Source organism: Salvia splendens, chromosome 8, assembly GCF_004379255.2.
Source record: "Salvia splendens isolate huo1 chromosome 8, SspV2, whole genome shotgun sequence".
NCBI lineage: Eukaryota > Viridiplantae > Streptophyta > Magnoliopsida > Lamiales > Lamiaceae > Salvia > Salvia splendens.
In genome coordinates this window covers 11,023,304-11,039,319 of record NC_056039.1, presented here as the reverse complement: position 1 = coordinate 11,039,319, position 16,016 = coordinate 11,023,304, and the positions used below count along the sequence as shown (strand labels likewise).

The 16,016-nt window shown below is 37.2% G+C and overlaps 3 protein-coding genes across 3 annotated transcripts; 1 reads left to right on the top strand and 2 right to left on the bottom strand.

Annotated features, from left to right (window-relative positions):
* Positions 1–1,849: 1,849 nt before the first annotated feature.
* LOC121745312 lies at positions 1,850–5,446 on the bottom strand. The gene is made up of 9 exons (XM_042139162.1): positions 5,182–5,446; positions 4,580–4,706; positions 4,360–4,460; positions 4,107–4,232; positions 3,875–3,995; positions 3,686–3,770; positions 2,872–2,985; positions 2,707–2,746; positions 1,850–2,236 (listed from the first exon to the last, which is right to left on the bottom strand). The coding sequence occupies exons 1-9, from the start codon at positions 5,359–5,361 to the stop codon at positions 2,084–2,086; spliced, it is 1,047 nt and encodes a 348-aa protein (XP_041995096.1). The 5' UTR covers positions 5,362–5,446; the 3' UTR covers positions 1,850–2,083.
* Positions 5,447–5,571: 125 nt separating this feature from the next.
* LOC121745313 (transmembrane ascorbate ferrireductase 2-like) lies at positions 5,572–7,476 on the top strand. The gene is made up of 4 exons (XM_042139163.1): positions 5,572–5,813; positions 5,911–5,959; positions 6,746–6,945; positions 7,060–7,476. Exons 1-4 carry the CDS (start codon positions 5,670–5,672, stop codon positions 7,378–7,380), a joined length of 714 nt encoding a protein of 237 aa, XP_041995097.1. The 5' UTR covers positions 5,572–5,669; the 3' UTR covers positions 7,381–7,476.
* Positions 7,477–7,879: 403 nt separating this feature from the next.
* Positions 7,880–15,621, bottom strand: LOC121744524 (translation initiation factor eIF-2B subunit delta-like). Its single transcript, XM_042138088.1, has 7 exons — positions 15,028–15,621; positions 14,806–14,937; positions 10,070–10,413; positions 9,105–9,849; positions 8,915–9,011; positions 8,778–8,832; positions 7,880–8,286 (listed from the first exon to the last, which is right to left on the bottom strand). Exons 1-7 carry the CDS (start codon positions 15,464–15,466, stop codon positions 8,224–8,226), a joined length of 1,875 nt encoding a protein of 624 aa, XP_041994022.1. The 5' UTR covers positions 15,467–15,621; the 3' UTR covers positions 7,880–8,223.
* Positions 15,622–16,016: the final 395 nt, after the last annotated feature.

Genomic DNA, 16,016 nt, shown 5'->3' with positions numbered 1-16,016 from the left:
CCTTTTCTTCATAAGGAGCTTATTCTGACCACTCTTCTTCAGAAATTTGTCCTCCAGTGTCTTCCACAATCTATGTGCAGAAGTCTCATTCTTGACAGCATACTTCTGCTCCCTGGACAGACACGACCGAATTGTTCCACAAGCTAACCGATTTATGGTACTCCAATCTTTATCATCTATATCTTCTGGTTTCTTTTCTTCAATGGCAATGTCAAGACCCTGCTGGAAAAGAGAGTCTAGAACCCCCCCTGCCACATACCAAAATGGCCAGTACCGTCAAATATCTCCACCGTCAATTTCATATTTGACAGTGGAAACCTCGACCACGATGACGAAGAACTAGCCTTGTTTTCTTGATCATTACCCGCCATTACAGACTCAAAATAAAGTATTCAATATTACAAACAAATAGAACCAAGGACGAACCTTGGGCTCTGATACCACTTGTTGAGAAAACCGGGTAATTTTCTCTCAAATAGTGAAATGAACCGATTCAGTAATTTCAGAGATAACCCAATGGGGTCTACTCGATAAAACTACTTCTCCAAATAAATTCTTTAGAAAGACTGGCGAGGACACTGTCCCTCTTAAATACCAGATTCCTAACAGAATTTATCAGTCGGTGTATTTATCACAATATAAAAACACCCAAAAGAACCGTACAAAACACTACTACCAAACCCGCAAATAATATTGAATACAATATCCCAACAGAAAATAAAGCCAGAAATAAATGCGGAACAAAATAAATAATAAAGAAAGAACACACCCGAAACTTTGATAACGGAGTTCGGCCAAATTGCCTACGTCTCCGAGCACCCTCTGCAGAGCCCGCTTATATATAGACGGAGAAGAGAATACAAATTTGGGATGGATTACAAAATGGGGCAGGAGAGTTCCTTTTATAGGCAACTCTCCCCCAAACTAATTCCTATACCCACCGATGTGGGATGGCAAAATTTGCCAAACTTCAACATTATATGTACGTCATTTTTGTCGTCACTCAATAGCGTACATGATTCTCATCAAAATCAATCTTTTCGACGAATACTTGAACGTCTGGCTGCAAATGCTTGAAATTAAATTGGTTGGAAAAAACAAAATAAAGAATAAATGAAATAGTGAAACCCATGAATAGTTAAGAGATTGAAATAAAAAATAATTAAAAGTGATGTGGAGCCTATGAATAATTAAGAAATGGCTCTCCGTAGAGACCACAGTTGTGGATGTATTTGATATGTGGACCTATTATGATTGGGCATGTGAATTAACCAATGGGCCTGGTCGGTTGTGATTAATTATGATGGCCTGGATCTTTATATGTTGGCCCAAACCCGGGGTCAACTTATGCCTTACTTGGGCTAACCGATGTCCGTACACAATCAAGTGGTGATCAAGCAATTGAAGGAATAAACTCAAGAATAATCAAACAACTACAAGAGCAAGTAAGAACAAAATCAATTAGATAAAAACTAGTACTATGAAATTAGTGCATCATTACCAAAAATTCTACAAGAAGGGTTTAGCTACTCATGTTCATGGAGAAAACTAAATTTGACACAAAGAATTCAAACAAATACATGTATAAAAGAATTCGGCAAGATCTTGGTTAAACGAAATCATCAACCACAATACTGCAACCCATAACTTTTTTTTTCTTGTAAAAGATAGAAATTTTGAATTCAAACCCAAAACCTTTAGCCATGCATTACCTTTTACTTTAACATTTTATTATATTATTTTAAATAGCAATTTAAATTCCACATAGCTGCTAACATTACATGTATAAAGCAATCCTAATATAGTGTGCCAAATGAATATAACCATCTCTAAGTAAAAAGCTACACAATAAACCACAAGAAAGGATTGATTCTAAAATAAAGCTGCAAAACGAACTGGAATAATATCCATTCTAATAAATTCATATCAGTAACTGCCTAACTGAGAGCTAAAAGAAGGCAGGTCTTAAAGACATTATTAGTTGCCACTGCTGAGTAAGTTTAGTCCAACCCAACTGCTTTTACCCAAAAACACAAACTTGTGGTGTGGATGCTTTCGAATCACACACCATGTCTGAGTGGCTTCACCTTAACCACCATTTCCGAGTGGTGGCCATTGGAGTGTTCAAAAATGGGGCATAGCGCTGGATCAATGGATTCGTTTTTTGCCCAATGTTAGACCATGCGCTTCTGTGGTAGCTAGCAGTGGCAGGAGCATGGTACATAAGCTTCAGTAGCTGACAAACAAAGATATTACAAACATTGTATGAGCTTCTACACAAATTTGATTATAAAAAGCAGCATTCGGTAAAATAAACCGTCTATATGTTAACGACTTTACTAAAGCAGAAAACAAATACTAGCTGATAGTTTACTGCAGTGTGGCTGTAGAATACTATTGCGGTCTCTCTTTGAGAAATATCAGCTATAGGTACCACCGACCCAAAAACCAGTCTAAAGCCTCCTAAATGAGGATGACAACATGAGAGATATAACTTGATGCATTATATACTATTTGCAGAAACACAAAACCATAAGAACTAGCCAACTTATGTGTTCCACCCCTGCTGGTAGAGGACCCATGAACTAGAAAAGAGAGAGTTTAAAACAAATTATTGCAGTCATTGTTGTTAGCCGAAGTTGACTCGTAGTAAAACAAGTTTCGAATCCCAAAACAAGATAGTAAAATATAGAGGGGGGTTATCACCTGCCAGTAAATAAATGCTTGTATAATGTTGCGTTGCCACCTGGAAATCAAATTTGTGACGAGGAAGAATAAATCACGGCAAGCAACGAGAGTTTAATCACCATTTTCAGAGAAAAACTATCAACAGATATAAATTGAAGACGAAGGGAAATTAGAAGTACTGACGATAACAAAGATATAATCTGAAGGAACCCCAGCGCAATTTCAGCTTGTGAGGAGAGAATACTAAGGGTAGTTGTATTGGATTCTACCCAAATGCAAGCATCTTCCAAGTATTTCCTGTAAAAGTCCCAGCAAATAAGTTACAAACATGTCCAAGAAACAGCCTCCTAAAATGACAAGTGTGTGACATGCATCAAAACAGCACCATCTCTTTCAGAGAGCACTGGGTAAACAAAAAAAACAACGAAAGAATATTCAATGCCATAAGAGCAGGGGAGGGCTACCCAAGAGACTTTGAATTTAGAAGGCCGGACTCTCTATGGCTTCAATAAAATCTTGTGAGTAATCCCCCCCCCTATTACGCTAGCTTATAAAAGCTATAAGGAAAAGAACAAATACCATCTGATATTAACTTACCAAGCTTTTCTTACATTTCCTTACCAGTTACCACTTGACCCTGTAGGCATGTACTGGACAATTCACAAGACAATTGAATATCCACTAATATAACTATCATAAAGATAGCAAGTACTGATGATGGTAATCACATGGTAATGATATCTATAAAATACGGATTTACAGAATTTACCTAAAATCACTATATAGTGCGTTTTCACATTTTGCATAATCTGTGAGATGCATGTCGAGAAGCACAAGCAAGAAAATAGATTTGGTGGACTATGGCCCAAAATACTTTCAAGAAAATGATATAAATCGCATCTTGTTTCATAGTTTGCATTGCAAAGCAGGACACGTGACAGTTATAGCTAATAAAGTGCACTACATACAACTTTAAGAAAAATACAGGATTTCTTACCTGTACAAGGTTGATCTACTAAAGTTACGCCTCAGGAACTTTGCAACATACTCAAGGGCCCGACAGATTATAGGAAGTAAAGCAACTGCCCAGAATTAAAGATCCGACTTATTTACATTGAAGAGAAGCATCATATATATAATAACACAACATAGATAAAAACAGAAACAAGTACTAGGTTGGACTAACATTTGAGACATGGATGTGAACTGACGAATATAAGGCAGTAGACTGAATACATAAAATCTTTGGATGCTAAGACCGACTGGAACCACACTTGCAAAGCCTGCAAGTTCCATGCTCTAGGTTTCTGCGAAGATGGAATGATTATACCAAGCATAAAATGGTGCTCTTACAAATAATCTTGAGCATTACAGATAAGATGACATATTTTGGAACATGGGCATATCTACAACTTTACCCCATATAGTGAATACAATGAGTACAAGGAAGAACATGCAGTTCCAAAAAAGGAGAGTCGGTATGCCCGATTTGAGAGGCTCCTCGGAACAAGTGGGAAAATGGCAATGACTGCCACAGCAAAGACCTGCCAGATAAAATATTAATCAACATGAAATACTAAAACAATACTGCACCTCAAAACTAGCAGCAAACCCCATCAGCTTAAAGATCTTGAAGTCATTCACATCTTAATACTAAGGAATCTAACATACCCAAGCATTGGCAGAAAATTGAATTGATTGCTTATCCCAACGCAGCGATGTAGAATTGGTAGGTGGAGTAGTTGGTGCCCCCGATGTTCTACCAGAGGACCCTAGATGATTTTAGATAGGTTTCAAATCAAAGAATAACTAGCTTCTGAGACTGATGACACTGAAACAAAGCAAAATTTCAATCTCATCCTAGGCTAAAGGTGGCAACTGTGACTGAGACCTGAACTCCTTTCGCGAGTATCGCTGGTGCTAGCAGTTGTTGATGAGGATTGCTGTGGTGATTTTGATGTCGTTCCCGACTGGGAAGAACTGCTGGTAGTCATTCCCTCGACAACTAGATCAGGATCCTGAGTGATCAAAAACAAATAAATATGCTACAGGGCTATAAAACATCAAGTACAACCAACAAGCCACTAAATGTTGTCTCTACATATCTAATTCCCAAATGACCATAGAAAAATAAGGCTCCCCTAGCATTAAATTTGAGTGATAGGATGAATAGATAAAAAAATCCAACCAAATCTACCATATACTTTGATGGATTGATTAATTCTAAACTTGTTTGACCATCTTATCATTCAAATACTCAATCCAATGCCTTTGGACTACACTCAAATGACACAATGAAGGAAGTCGAGGACGAAAACCTGAAGCCCAAAATGATAAAAATCGGAACTTATCAAGTAAAACAGTTTGAAAAGGGCCTAAAATTTTCAAAATCCGGATTAGTGTTCAGTACAATCAACAAAGGTTCAATCGGTGGAAAATAATTAAAATCCAAATAAAACCCTGGCGCAAAATCACAAAGAACAGAGATCGTACGATGTAACGCTGGTAGAACTTGCGCTTGTAGTGGTCTACGACGTCATTGCGGGAGGCCAAGTGCGGCGGAATGAGAATATTCGACCAATAATCCACCCAGCGTGAGTCGTTGTCGTAATCGAAAGCCGCCGCCGCAATCCGCTTCAACTTCTGCGTATCCTCTCCTTCCCCGCTCCCCATCTCTTCCGATTGAGATGTAATCTTTTGCTCAGCTTGTGTGAAGCAATGAAGAGAGCAAAAGCATGCTATGTTTCCCAATTTCCTTATGTATTGCATTCGTAACCAAAGGATAAACCGGAATGCTGTTACATCTGAACCTATTGAACCCGGTCCAGTTCTGAACCGAATCGGATCAGCGGTTACGTCTAATCCTAATAGATAGCACGTTAGAAAGTCAAAATCGGCTCAGTCAAATTCAAACTAGCAAAAACCCCCAATTTGGATTATTTGCATCAGAAACCTTGTTTCGCTCGATCCAAAATCTTCCAATGGCTGCTCCGGTGGTACGGTTCCCGATCTTTGCGGTGGTGAGAATTCTCGGCGTCGCCCTTGCTGCATTGGTATTAATATGGACCTTTCATTTCAGAGGTGGAATGGCTCTCGTCTCCGATGATAGAAACCAAATTTTTAATGTAAACTCCCTCTCTTGATTATTCGTGATGATAAATCCTGTTATAAACTGCCTTGATTGAGTCGTGAATGTGATAAGTTGTGTATTTACCTGTTTAGGTTCATCCTGTAGTGCTGCTGATTGGCCTTGTGGTTCTCAATGGCGAAGGTATAAGTAATGTCTTTCAGTAAATTTATCCATCATCTGTGTGTCAAGCGAATTTCCTAAGCTATGGTGGCTCCAATAAAGTTAGAGTGAAATTGAAGCATGGTTTTGATTGATTAACATACAATCACTTAATTACATCCTTGTAATTCATATGCATTGTTCCCACATACACAATCACTTAATCATATATTCTATGGGTCATTTACTATTCACGTTTAGCAGATAATAGTACTATATAACAATATTATAGACAATTATAATATTTACATAGATGAATTGGAAATGGAACTTTGGGATATAAGTCCGTGATAGTTTCTATAATTCGAGCTAACTTGCTTGTTAAATACGGAGTATTCAATTGAAAGGGGTAAGATTGGACAAATTCTAGTGATGAAGATAAATTTACTCAATCATGTATTATGTATATAGTCAATCCTAAATAGTAGTAGTACGTAAGTGCTCCCACAAGGATTGTGCTGCTAGAGCCTTTCCTTGTATTTTAAGGACTGCATCCAATTCTTTGAAATATTGTAGAATATAAATTTTTGTGTTTAACTCGTTATATACCTCAAGAAACACAGTCTACATTTTGTATTTTGTTCCATCCCGCATGACAAAGAAGCAACTTACAATTGAGTCCATATCTTAGTTTCTCCTATCTATTGTATTGTATTTTTAATTTTGTTTGGGAAAATGCCTTTTTATATGTACAGAAATAGATGATCTACTTACCAGTATTGGACTTTTAGAATTATTTCTTTAAGTGCTTGTCATAGATTTTTCCAGCCATGCTAGCATACAAGACTCTGCCAGGAACAAAAGGTTTTAAGAAACTGATTCATCTGTCCCTCCAATTCCTTGTCTTCCTTTTGGGTGTCATCGGAGTAGTTGTTGTGTGGAAGAATCGTATTGAGAGGGGCAAAGAAAATTTCTATAGCCTCCACTCATTGCTGGGCCTTCTGTCGCTTTTCTTGTTTGGAATTCAGGTACGCTTAATAGATCAGTGTACTCTGATGACTGTCTTAAAACCTTAGCTTTTGCAACTTGGCACTTAATAAAGTCTGTGATCTGAGAAATTGATCATTAATTTTATTTCGCAGTGGACTCTCGGATTTTTAACCTTCTATTATCCCGGGGGATCAAGAAACGGTCGAGCTAGCTTGTTACCTTGGCATGGATTTATGGGACACTACATCTATGGTCTTTCTGTTATTACCTGCATGACTGGTTTTCTAGCGAGGGCGACATCCCTTCAAACACATGGGACAATATCTCGCTATTCAGCTGAAGCCATTCTGATAAATTCAATGGGTGTTTTAACTGTGGTTTTAGCCGGTTTTGTGATTCTTGGAGTTCAATCCCCTGTGTACAGAAACGGTGATAAACTCAACAACACAGGAAAGCCGGTTTTCGATCTTTGACTTGGACTAGAGTAGCCTAGATACAAACATATCGACTGCACTGACTTTTTTCGCTGCTAAAAGTCGCATTTATACAAACAGTTGTTTTTTATTCAAGTCCTAAACAATATGTTTGCGTCGGTAGTTCGGTCCCGTACAATATGGCCCAGGCCAATTTTGGTCCTTTTTGGACGAAGTTGGCCAGACTAAAAAGTTCAATTTAAACATGTCGAGACCAAAAAGATCAATTAATTCATATGCTGAGCACACAAATGCGTCTTATAAACATCTACTCAAACACCTTGTGTACATTCCTAAATCATCGACACAACGCGTCAGTAAATTGAAATTTAGTATTGAACATATTGTTTAGGACTTTAATCATAAAACAGTGTAAAAGTCTAAAATAGACTTTTAGTATATCTATATTAACCGGTTTGTCAATCTCCATACATGAAGAAGCAGCCATAACAAAATAATAACAAATCATGTAAAGATGGGGTGCTGTTATTTCTGTTAATATTCCAAAAAATGAATATCATATAGCTTGATAAACCAACTAATTCAACATAACAACCCACAAGCAATCATTCCTGGCAAAAAATCATAACCAGTTCACTATCTGCAACTCTCGCGACATATTACAGCATTCGGAAAACTGCCCGGAGAGGCGGAAGGTTCGCGCTCTTCACAGTCAAGGTCAGATCAAAAATTGATAGCAGATTTAATGGATACACAGTACAAGCATATCCTTATTCCAAAGCAGGGATAACTAAATTACGGTGAGACATATAAGACCAGGGGGTTCGACATAGCCTTTTTCATTCACTGTCCGGATTCTATCGGGACATCACTTAGATTTCACTATATCAACAAGTATTCTCTGCCATATTCTCGGACTATAACTGGTACACTTGTCGGCGGTATCTAGAAAACATACAACGTTAGTCAACAGAACTGCATTAACGGCCAACAAAACAAGCATAAATATAAACATGTTAAGCAAACAGAGTTGGACACAAACTATGCACATATAGATCTCTTCTTTTACACAGAAAAACACAAAAATAGGCCTCAAACAAAAATGAAGGAAAAAGTAACAAAACATGAAGTAGAGAATGGTTCAACAACAGACCCAACTCATGGCAAAATAACATGAAATGGCAATATATATGACCCAACTCCTTTGTGTGCATCTGGAAACTCCAGCACAGCATTTGCATGAAATCTCCATTATAAATTATTTTCTTGAATTTAAAAAGGTGGATATAATGCAGCGACTAAGCAATTCATCTACACTTGTCCATTTGAGCAATTTTATAATGAGAGCTATAATGACAAGTTTATATCTTCAGCTAGATAAATATTTAAATCTGTTCCAGTTGAAGCAGTATGAAATAAACTTTTTCCCAACTTACCATGCCATAGTCTGTTATGATCATTGATACATAATCGGAAGGTGTTGCATCATAACTGGTAACAAAAACCAAAAATTAGCTATCAAAATAGCATTCTAGTTTCTAAAAGTAATGGGCCAAATTAAAACCATTCTTACAGCAGGTTCAAGGGTTGTAGATTCTCGCTACTAGTCCAACCATCTAAAGAATTGATATCCTCTCTACCGGTAACCCTTGAAACCATTTCAGCGTCACCTGAAATATACATAGTATTAAGTGCAGAATTCGATGCAAATTACACTGCCTTCTCGTATATGGACAACCTGGTCAGAAAGTAACAGTTCATACCAAGTTCATTACAGCAAATAGAATCAAGTTGAACCCTCTCATGAAACTTGTATGCTTCACAACATATCAGGACAGGGACACGGAACTGATGGGCAACCATAGCAACACATGCTGTGCCAACTCTTGAGTAAACAGTTCCATTTGCCAACACCGAAGATGCACCCAGAAAAACTCTTGTTACTTCATGCATGACATAAGAAACAGCGTTTATATGGGTGTATGTACAGCTAATTCCTTTCCCCACAAGCCTGCGAAGCAGCATTTTGCCTTCAAGCTTGGGACGCGAATCAACTATCACTACTCGAAACCGTTTTCCAAGTTCATGAGCATGTAAAAGTAGCATTTCAACAGCAGAAGATGATGCATATGTCAGAAGAACATCACCATCCCTAATTTTAGTTACAGCATGCTTCACAATAACATTGTCAGCTAGAATTATCTTCTCGTTAATAAAACGATCAATATCAGAGACAAGACTGGTAATTGCTTCTGATTCAGAAAGGTTTAAGGGTAAGCTGGTAATTCTTCTCTTAAGAAACCTAATTGCATTGCCCATGCTGATTGAAAGAGGTCTACATTCTATCAGAAAGGAAACATAACAATTTATTTTCGAAGTCAAGTCTCTGATAAGGGTTTTTTCAGGCGGTGTAGAGTAATCCTTGATTGATTCTTGGAATGCTTGTAGCATCGCAATGCACCGGGCATTTCCCCCAGATATATCCCCCGTCAGATATCGGAAACCAACCTGTCGAGTAAAAAGTTCATGTTGCCGCAGCCATTATGCAAAGAGAATTAAAATTAATTTTAACTTGTTTCAATACAGGAGGACTTTCTTTTTATTATGTATAATGAAAACATAACAACAGATCTCATAAATCCAGTACCCATGACCCGTTAAACAGAGATTGTTCCAATCAAGACTTAAGAGAGTTTGGACAAGAGTAAGATATAGGACATCAAAATACCTTGTACACAGCAGGATGAACAGGACCTAATTGGAAGAACTTCGATTCCAGATCAGTGAGCCTTGCTCCATGTTCATACTGAGGTAGATGCCTAAAGAGTTCAACTCTGTTACGGGCTTCTGCTTGTTTTACTACAGACCTCTTCTTTGCCTTCTCAACTCTGTTTTCATCATCAAACTGCATCCGTGGATGAGGGACATCTTTCTTCCTATCCTTATCTGTTTGACGGTCACCACCTTTTCTTTCAGAAGCTGCAACTGAAGAGTTGTCTTTCTTTTGTGGAGCTGGCTTTGCAGACTTCGTTGTGTTGGCTGAATTGCCTCCAGCAGTCTTGCCTCCTTCACCTGGATGATGCAATTCAGTAACCCAGCATAATGGGTTTTTGTTACAGGAGAGCAGAAACTAGAGCCACAACCCAGCAAAGGATAGAAGATGACGTACAAAAATCATGTGAAGAACTTAAGCAAGGCAAGAAAAATGACAAGAAAAAGTTCCTCAGTTCCACACCATGATCATGCATGACATATCTTAAATAGAAGGGTTATTGCAGGAGTTCTTTATATGATTGGTTTATATAAATGAAAGAAAAATTACTGTGCTTAGATGCCAGCAGATAATGAGATAGATGAATGATGCAGTCTTGAGCATATAATGGTACAGATTAAATAACAAACTGGCTCTGATACACATCAATAGTTGAAAAGCTAGAAGTCTGTAAGTTTATCTTTAATATTAGAAATCTAGAAGTATTATCCTGAAATATTAGAAGTTTAGAAATCTACCTTTAAATGTTATCCTTATTTCTTTAGTATTTTGAGAGTCCTATAGATTGCTTATCATTATTAATTTCAGTTCATTACATTCTGGTCCCAACAATTTGGAGCGTGGAAATGGTGGTGACGGAAAACATGGATGCAAAACTTAAAGCGTTAAAGAAGGCGATGGAGAAACAAGCCAGCTGTTTAGCAGCAACCATGGCAAATCTCGACGAACGGGCAGCCATTCAAATATCAAAATTTGACATATTCATGCAACAATTTTCTACTTTGGGCAGCCTCCTAGATCAAGGAGTTGACATCCATTCTAAAAGTCATGGAAACATTGACAACTGTTACCGTGCCACCACCAGTTGGCACTCCTCCGGCAATTTAAACCTTTGACTCTGTCCAGCCCTTCATCTCCACCCCTGATTGCGACAATTGCGACAGCACACATGGTCCAAACGTTCCCGCTGTTTTGCCGCCACAATTACCACACCTACCTTTTCCACTGCAACGATCCTCTCCACTGTCCTTCATACAACCACCTATTGTTTTCCTTCCAGTTTCCTCCGCATCAAAACAGCCACCTCCTGCTATGGTGTCCGGTGATGTGTTGGTAGGCTGCAATATTTTGCAAGCACATTGATGTCTGACCATGGAAGATTCGGGTTGTTTTTTGCATCGTGACCCAGGCTTGAGGACAAGGCTGTTTCAACAACGCTGCAATTGATATTAGAATACCATATGTCTATCGTTAATTGGGTTTTTTCTTTTTGGTTCTAAAATAAAACTTAGATTCCGTGAGTGTACTGGACTTTTTTTTTTGTTCCGATTTTGGGAGAGACGCATGACCCACGTGCGTCTCTTTTTAATGAAACGCATGACGGAGATGCGTCTTTAAGGGAGACGCATAAGGGTCATGCGTCTTTCTAACGACGCACAACCATCATGCGTCTTAGGGAGAGACGCATCTCCCTCATGCGTCTCTTAACCCATATATATGAAACCATTTTTGGTTGTTTCTCTTTTATAGAAACATCCTTGAATGTTTTATGTTTCACTTTCGATGTGGGACAAAATCATTCTTGGTTGTTTCTCTTTTATAAAGACATCCATGAATGTTTTATTTTTCACTTTCGATGTGGGACAAAACCATTCTTGGTTATTTCTCTTTTATAGAGATATCCATGAATGTTTTATGTTTCACTTTCGATGTGGGACAAAATCATTCTTGGTTGTTTCTCTTTTATAGAGACATCATTGAATGTTTTATGTTTCACTTTCGACGTGGGACAAAATCATCTTTGGTTGGTTTATGTTTTATAGATACATCCAACACTTTTGCCTTTCTTAGGATCATCATTTATCACGTCCAACACTCTTATTTTATAGAATATTATTTTATTTTCTAATAGCCTCAAAATTCTTACCATCAAATATATTTTTTAATTAAAAATATTAGATGATTTTTAATAAAACAATTTAGCAATCGCACTCGATGTGAGTTTATTTGTAATCAAGAACGAAAAATTAGTTGATTTTTATGGGATTTTTTTATAAAGGTGCCAAAAATAAATTACTAATTTCTCTTGAATTAATCTATTTTCAATAATTTTTTAATCACAAATGAACTCCTCTATGCTTTTTCTATGAATTATACTTTATCTATTCCATTAGAAATGAAACATTTCTTACAATGTAAAATATCATCGTCTTTATTTTTTCTTTTTTTACTTTATTCTCTTTTCACTTAATTTAAATAAATATATATGAATTCTATGCCAAAAAACAAATATTTCTAAATTAATAGAATGGAGAAAGTATATGCTTTTCTAAGTAAGAGATAACCAGATTTAATTCTTCTTAGCTCCAACAAAATCTATATTGGTTACAACAATGAAATACAAAAAATAAGTCTTGCTATGTCAAAATAATTAAGTCAAGATGGACTTTAAGATAAAATAAATGATATAGAATTAAGATAAAGATTTAGTAGTGTTGCTTGATTAGTAAAATAAGAATAAGAATAAAATAAATTAATTGTGTGATGGACTAGATTGTTCTATAAATTAAATGTGAAATGATATTTTTTGCCTTTATAATGAACTCATAAAATTTCATGTGTTTTAATGTTTAATTGTACGAAATCATTGACTAATTAACGAAAATATATGTAAAATTACTTAATTAACGATTCAATAAGCTAAAAAGTTAATGAAAATTGTTAATTAAATTTATGGAAGGTTTAATTCATTGCTTGATTAATCAACAAGGTTGTGATCGTTAGATTAATTAACTAGTGGTTAATTAATTATGAAATAATATCTCCGTCTGAAGGACTAATCTCATTTGCCAAACTGTCAAAATCAGAAGCCAAACCAATATCAAAATCAAAGTCGATATCAAGACAACATGTGGAATTTGAACATTTCCATAAGGTAATCCATTTCACAATTTCTCCAAGCCAAACATGCTTAACTTTAGAATTCTTATAAGATGGACGCCAACAAATTAAAGAAGATGCATTTCTCCAAGAAAGATTTTGTCCCACATCGAAGGTGAAAAATAAAATATTCAAGGATGTCTCTATAAAAGAAAAATAACCAAGAATGATTTTGTCTCACATCGAAAGTGAACATAAAACATTCAAGGATGTCTCTACAAAAGAGAAACAATCAAGAATGATTTTGTCCCACATCGAAAGTGAAACATAAAACATTCAAGGATGACTCTATAAAAGATAAACAACCAAGAATGATTTTATCCCACATCGAAAGTGAAGCATAAAACATTCAAGGATGTTTCTATAAAAGAGAAACAACCAAGAATGGTTTCATATATATGGGTTAAGAGACGCATGAGGGAGATGCGTCTCTCCCTAAGACGCATGATGGTTGTGCGTCGTTAAAAAGACGCATGACCCTTATGCGTCACCCTTAAAGACGCATCTCCGTCATGCGTTTCATTAAAAAGGGTCATGCGTTTCTCCCAAAATCGGAACAAAAAAGGTCCAGTACACTCACGGAATCTAAGTTTTATTTTAGAACAATAAAAGAAAAAACCCATCGTTAATTATTAGAAGTCTAAAAGTCTTATCTTTAAATATTAAAAGTATAGAAGTCTATCTTTAAATGTTATCTCTGTTTCTTTAGTATTTTGAGAGTCCTATAAATAAGTCCTTATAGATTAGAGAGCAATGTTGAATCTTGAATTTAGTATAAGGCTGAAAATTCACTGTAGGGCCTTGTTAGATGTCGGTTTATCATTATTTATTTCAGTTCCTTACATTCTGTTTTCCATCAATTTTCTGTTCTTACTATTCGTGCCAGCCCCCCGCCTCTTTTCTCTAACAGGCTCATTGTTCCAACATAAAAATGATATAACCCCTAGAAAGATCATCAAAAGCACTGTGATAAGCTTTCACTTAAGTCATGATCGTGAATCACAGATCCATCTGATTCTCTATTTTCAGAAGAAGCTACCATTCAATATACTCTGGCCCAACCCAATCGCATGTTTGCACTTGAATACATAAAATGGTGGTAAGAAAAATGAGACTGTTAACACTTGGCACGTCCATTGCTATTTATTTCCATAAGCATACAGTATATACTTATCCAGTTATCCACATTCCACAGCATATGAATTATTTACAATTAAGTGAGGTACCTTATGTTATTTATAAGATAGAGATTGCTAAAATATAAGTTAAAAGATCCAGGTCAAAGTTGCTTCATGAGTCTTATCTTTTACAGGAATGTTCGAAGCCAAATGACATGGTACATTACTAATTTACAGTAAAGATGGATCCATCTACATTATCCCTTGGTCATGAATTTAAAAAACTAGTAGCATAAAAGTACTACTAATAATTAAGATTAACTTGTGTTTTGAAAGCTAAATGGAAACCTATGCAAATTGTAAATATCAATCAACTGGAAAGATTCCAACTAGAAGAAAGCACGACATATTTACCTTTTGTAGCAGCCTTGGCAGCACGTTGTGCTTCTTGCATTGCCCGCCGTTCAGCTTTTGTCGTCTTCTCTTTCAAAGGCTTCCCTGCAGCTGCACCCTTCTCCTTCTGCACTTCCGCATCCGCCCCTCCATCTGATCCACAATCGAATGAAACCGATCAAAATCACTCACAAATCTCAGTCAAAACAACACAAAGGAAAAAAAAAGGCCTCAAAGTTGAACCTGCAACGCCGGGTTTGGAATTAGCATCACTATTCTTCTTAGCAGCCGCCATACCGAATCCACCCGACGGCAATGAAGTAGCGAATTTCCCAGAGCTACTCTTCCGCCCCCAACTCGGAGATAGCTGATCCTCCGAGAAATCGGCGATACCTGAAGGGGTGGAGAACTCGGAAGGATTGTAGCTACCGACGAGAACCGAAGTCTCATTGGCGCGGGGAGCGCGGAGAGGGGAGAGCGGCGGCTGCGGGTGGGGAAGGTGGCGAGGAGGCGGGATCATGACGGGGGACAAGGAGTTGCCGGAGGGGGAAATGTTGGAAAGCGGCGGCGGAGAGGAGGCGGGATCTGGGGGACCGGAGTGAGAGCGGTCGGGCGGAGCGAAGAATCCGACCTGGCGGACCTTGGGGTCGCTGACGGTGCGGGGAACGCGGCGGGATTCCATGTGGGGTTAGGGTTTAGGCGGAGAAGGGATTTGGGATTGGATATGGATGAGGGTAGAGAGGTAGGGTGCACTGGGTTAAGGTGGGCCACACTTGCAGGGAATTCGGTTCCTCTACGACAGCGATGCCTCTCCACTTTCGCCGTGACGCTCACGCGCAACACCTATCAATCAGCGTTGAGTGTGAGAAATGGGAAATACATTCGTATCAATTTTCAGTTGAATCATATTACCTGATCTATTCATAAATCTCAACAATATACTTTTACCGTTATTTACTTATTTTCCTTTTATTAACTGTCGATATCTTGTTTTATCATTCAATTCATATTTATCTTCGCTCAAGCTGTCCATATTTTTTTAATTTGTGATGTCTACTTTCTATAATTAAAAATAAATCTTTCTTTTCACCTTTTTTCTCTAATTATTCCACCTAACACTTCTTTTTAAAATTTCATATTACTAAAAAATATAGACAAGATGGAAGAAGTATTTGTATAAATTCATGATAAATTAGATACATGAATTAACTAAAATATAAATTTCATTAAAC

What these genes read in the sequence shown, in the direction of transcription:
- LOC121745312 (XM_042139162.1), bottom strand. Translation starts at nt 5,361, where the DNA reads ATGGGGAGCGGGGAAGGAGAGGATACGCAGAAGTTGAAGCGGATTGCG. An exon ending in AGTTCTACCAGCGTTACATC is followed by an intron (nt 4,707 to 5,181) that starts GTACGATCTCTG and finishes TTGATCACTCAG; the next exon opens with GATCCTGATCTAGTTGTCGA. An exon ending in AATTTTCTGCCAATGCTTGG is followed by an intron (nt 4,233 to 4,359) that starts GTATGTTAGATT and finishes TTTATCTGGCAG; the next exon opens with GTCTTTGCTGTGGCAGTCAT.
- LOC121745313 (XM_042139163.1), top strand. Translation starts at nt 5,670, where the DNA reads ATGGCTGCTCCGGTGGTACGGTTCCCGATCTTTGCGGTGGTGAGAATT. An exon ending in ATAGAAACCAAATTTTTAAT is followed by an intron (nt 5,814 to 5,910) that starts GTAAACTCCCTC and finishes TTACCTGTTTAG; the next exon opens with GTTCATCCTGTAGTGCTGCT. An exon ending in TGTGGTTCTCAATGGCGAAG is followed by an intron (nt 5,960 to 6,745) that starts GTATAAGTAATG and finishes AGATTTTTCCAG; the next exon opens with CCATGCTAGCATACAAGACT.
- LOC121744524 (XM_042138088.1), bottom strand. Translation starts at nt 15,466, where the DNA reads ATGGAATCCCGCCGCGTTCCCCGCACCGTCAGCGACCCCAAGGTCCGC. An exon ending in CTACAACCCTTGAACCTGCT is followed by an intron (nt 8,833 to 8,914) that starts GTAAGAATGGTT and finishes TTTTGTTACCAG; the next exon opens with TTATGATGCAACACCTTCCG. An exon ending in TCATAACAGACTATGGCATG is followed by an intron (nt 8,287 to 8,777) that starts GTAAGTTGGGAA and finishes TATGTTTTCTAG; the next exon opens with ATACCGCCGACAAGTGTACC.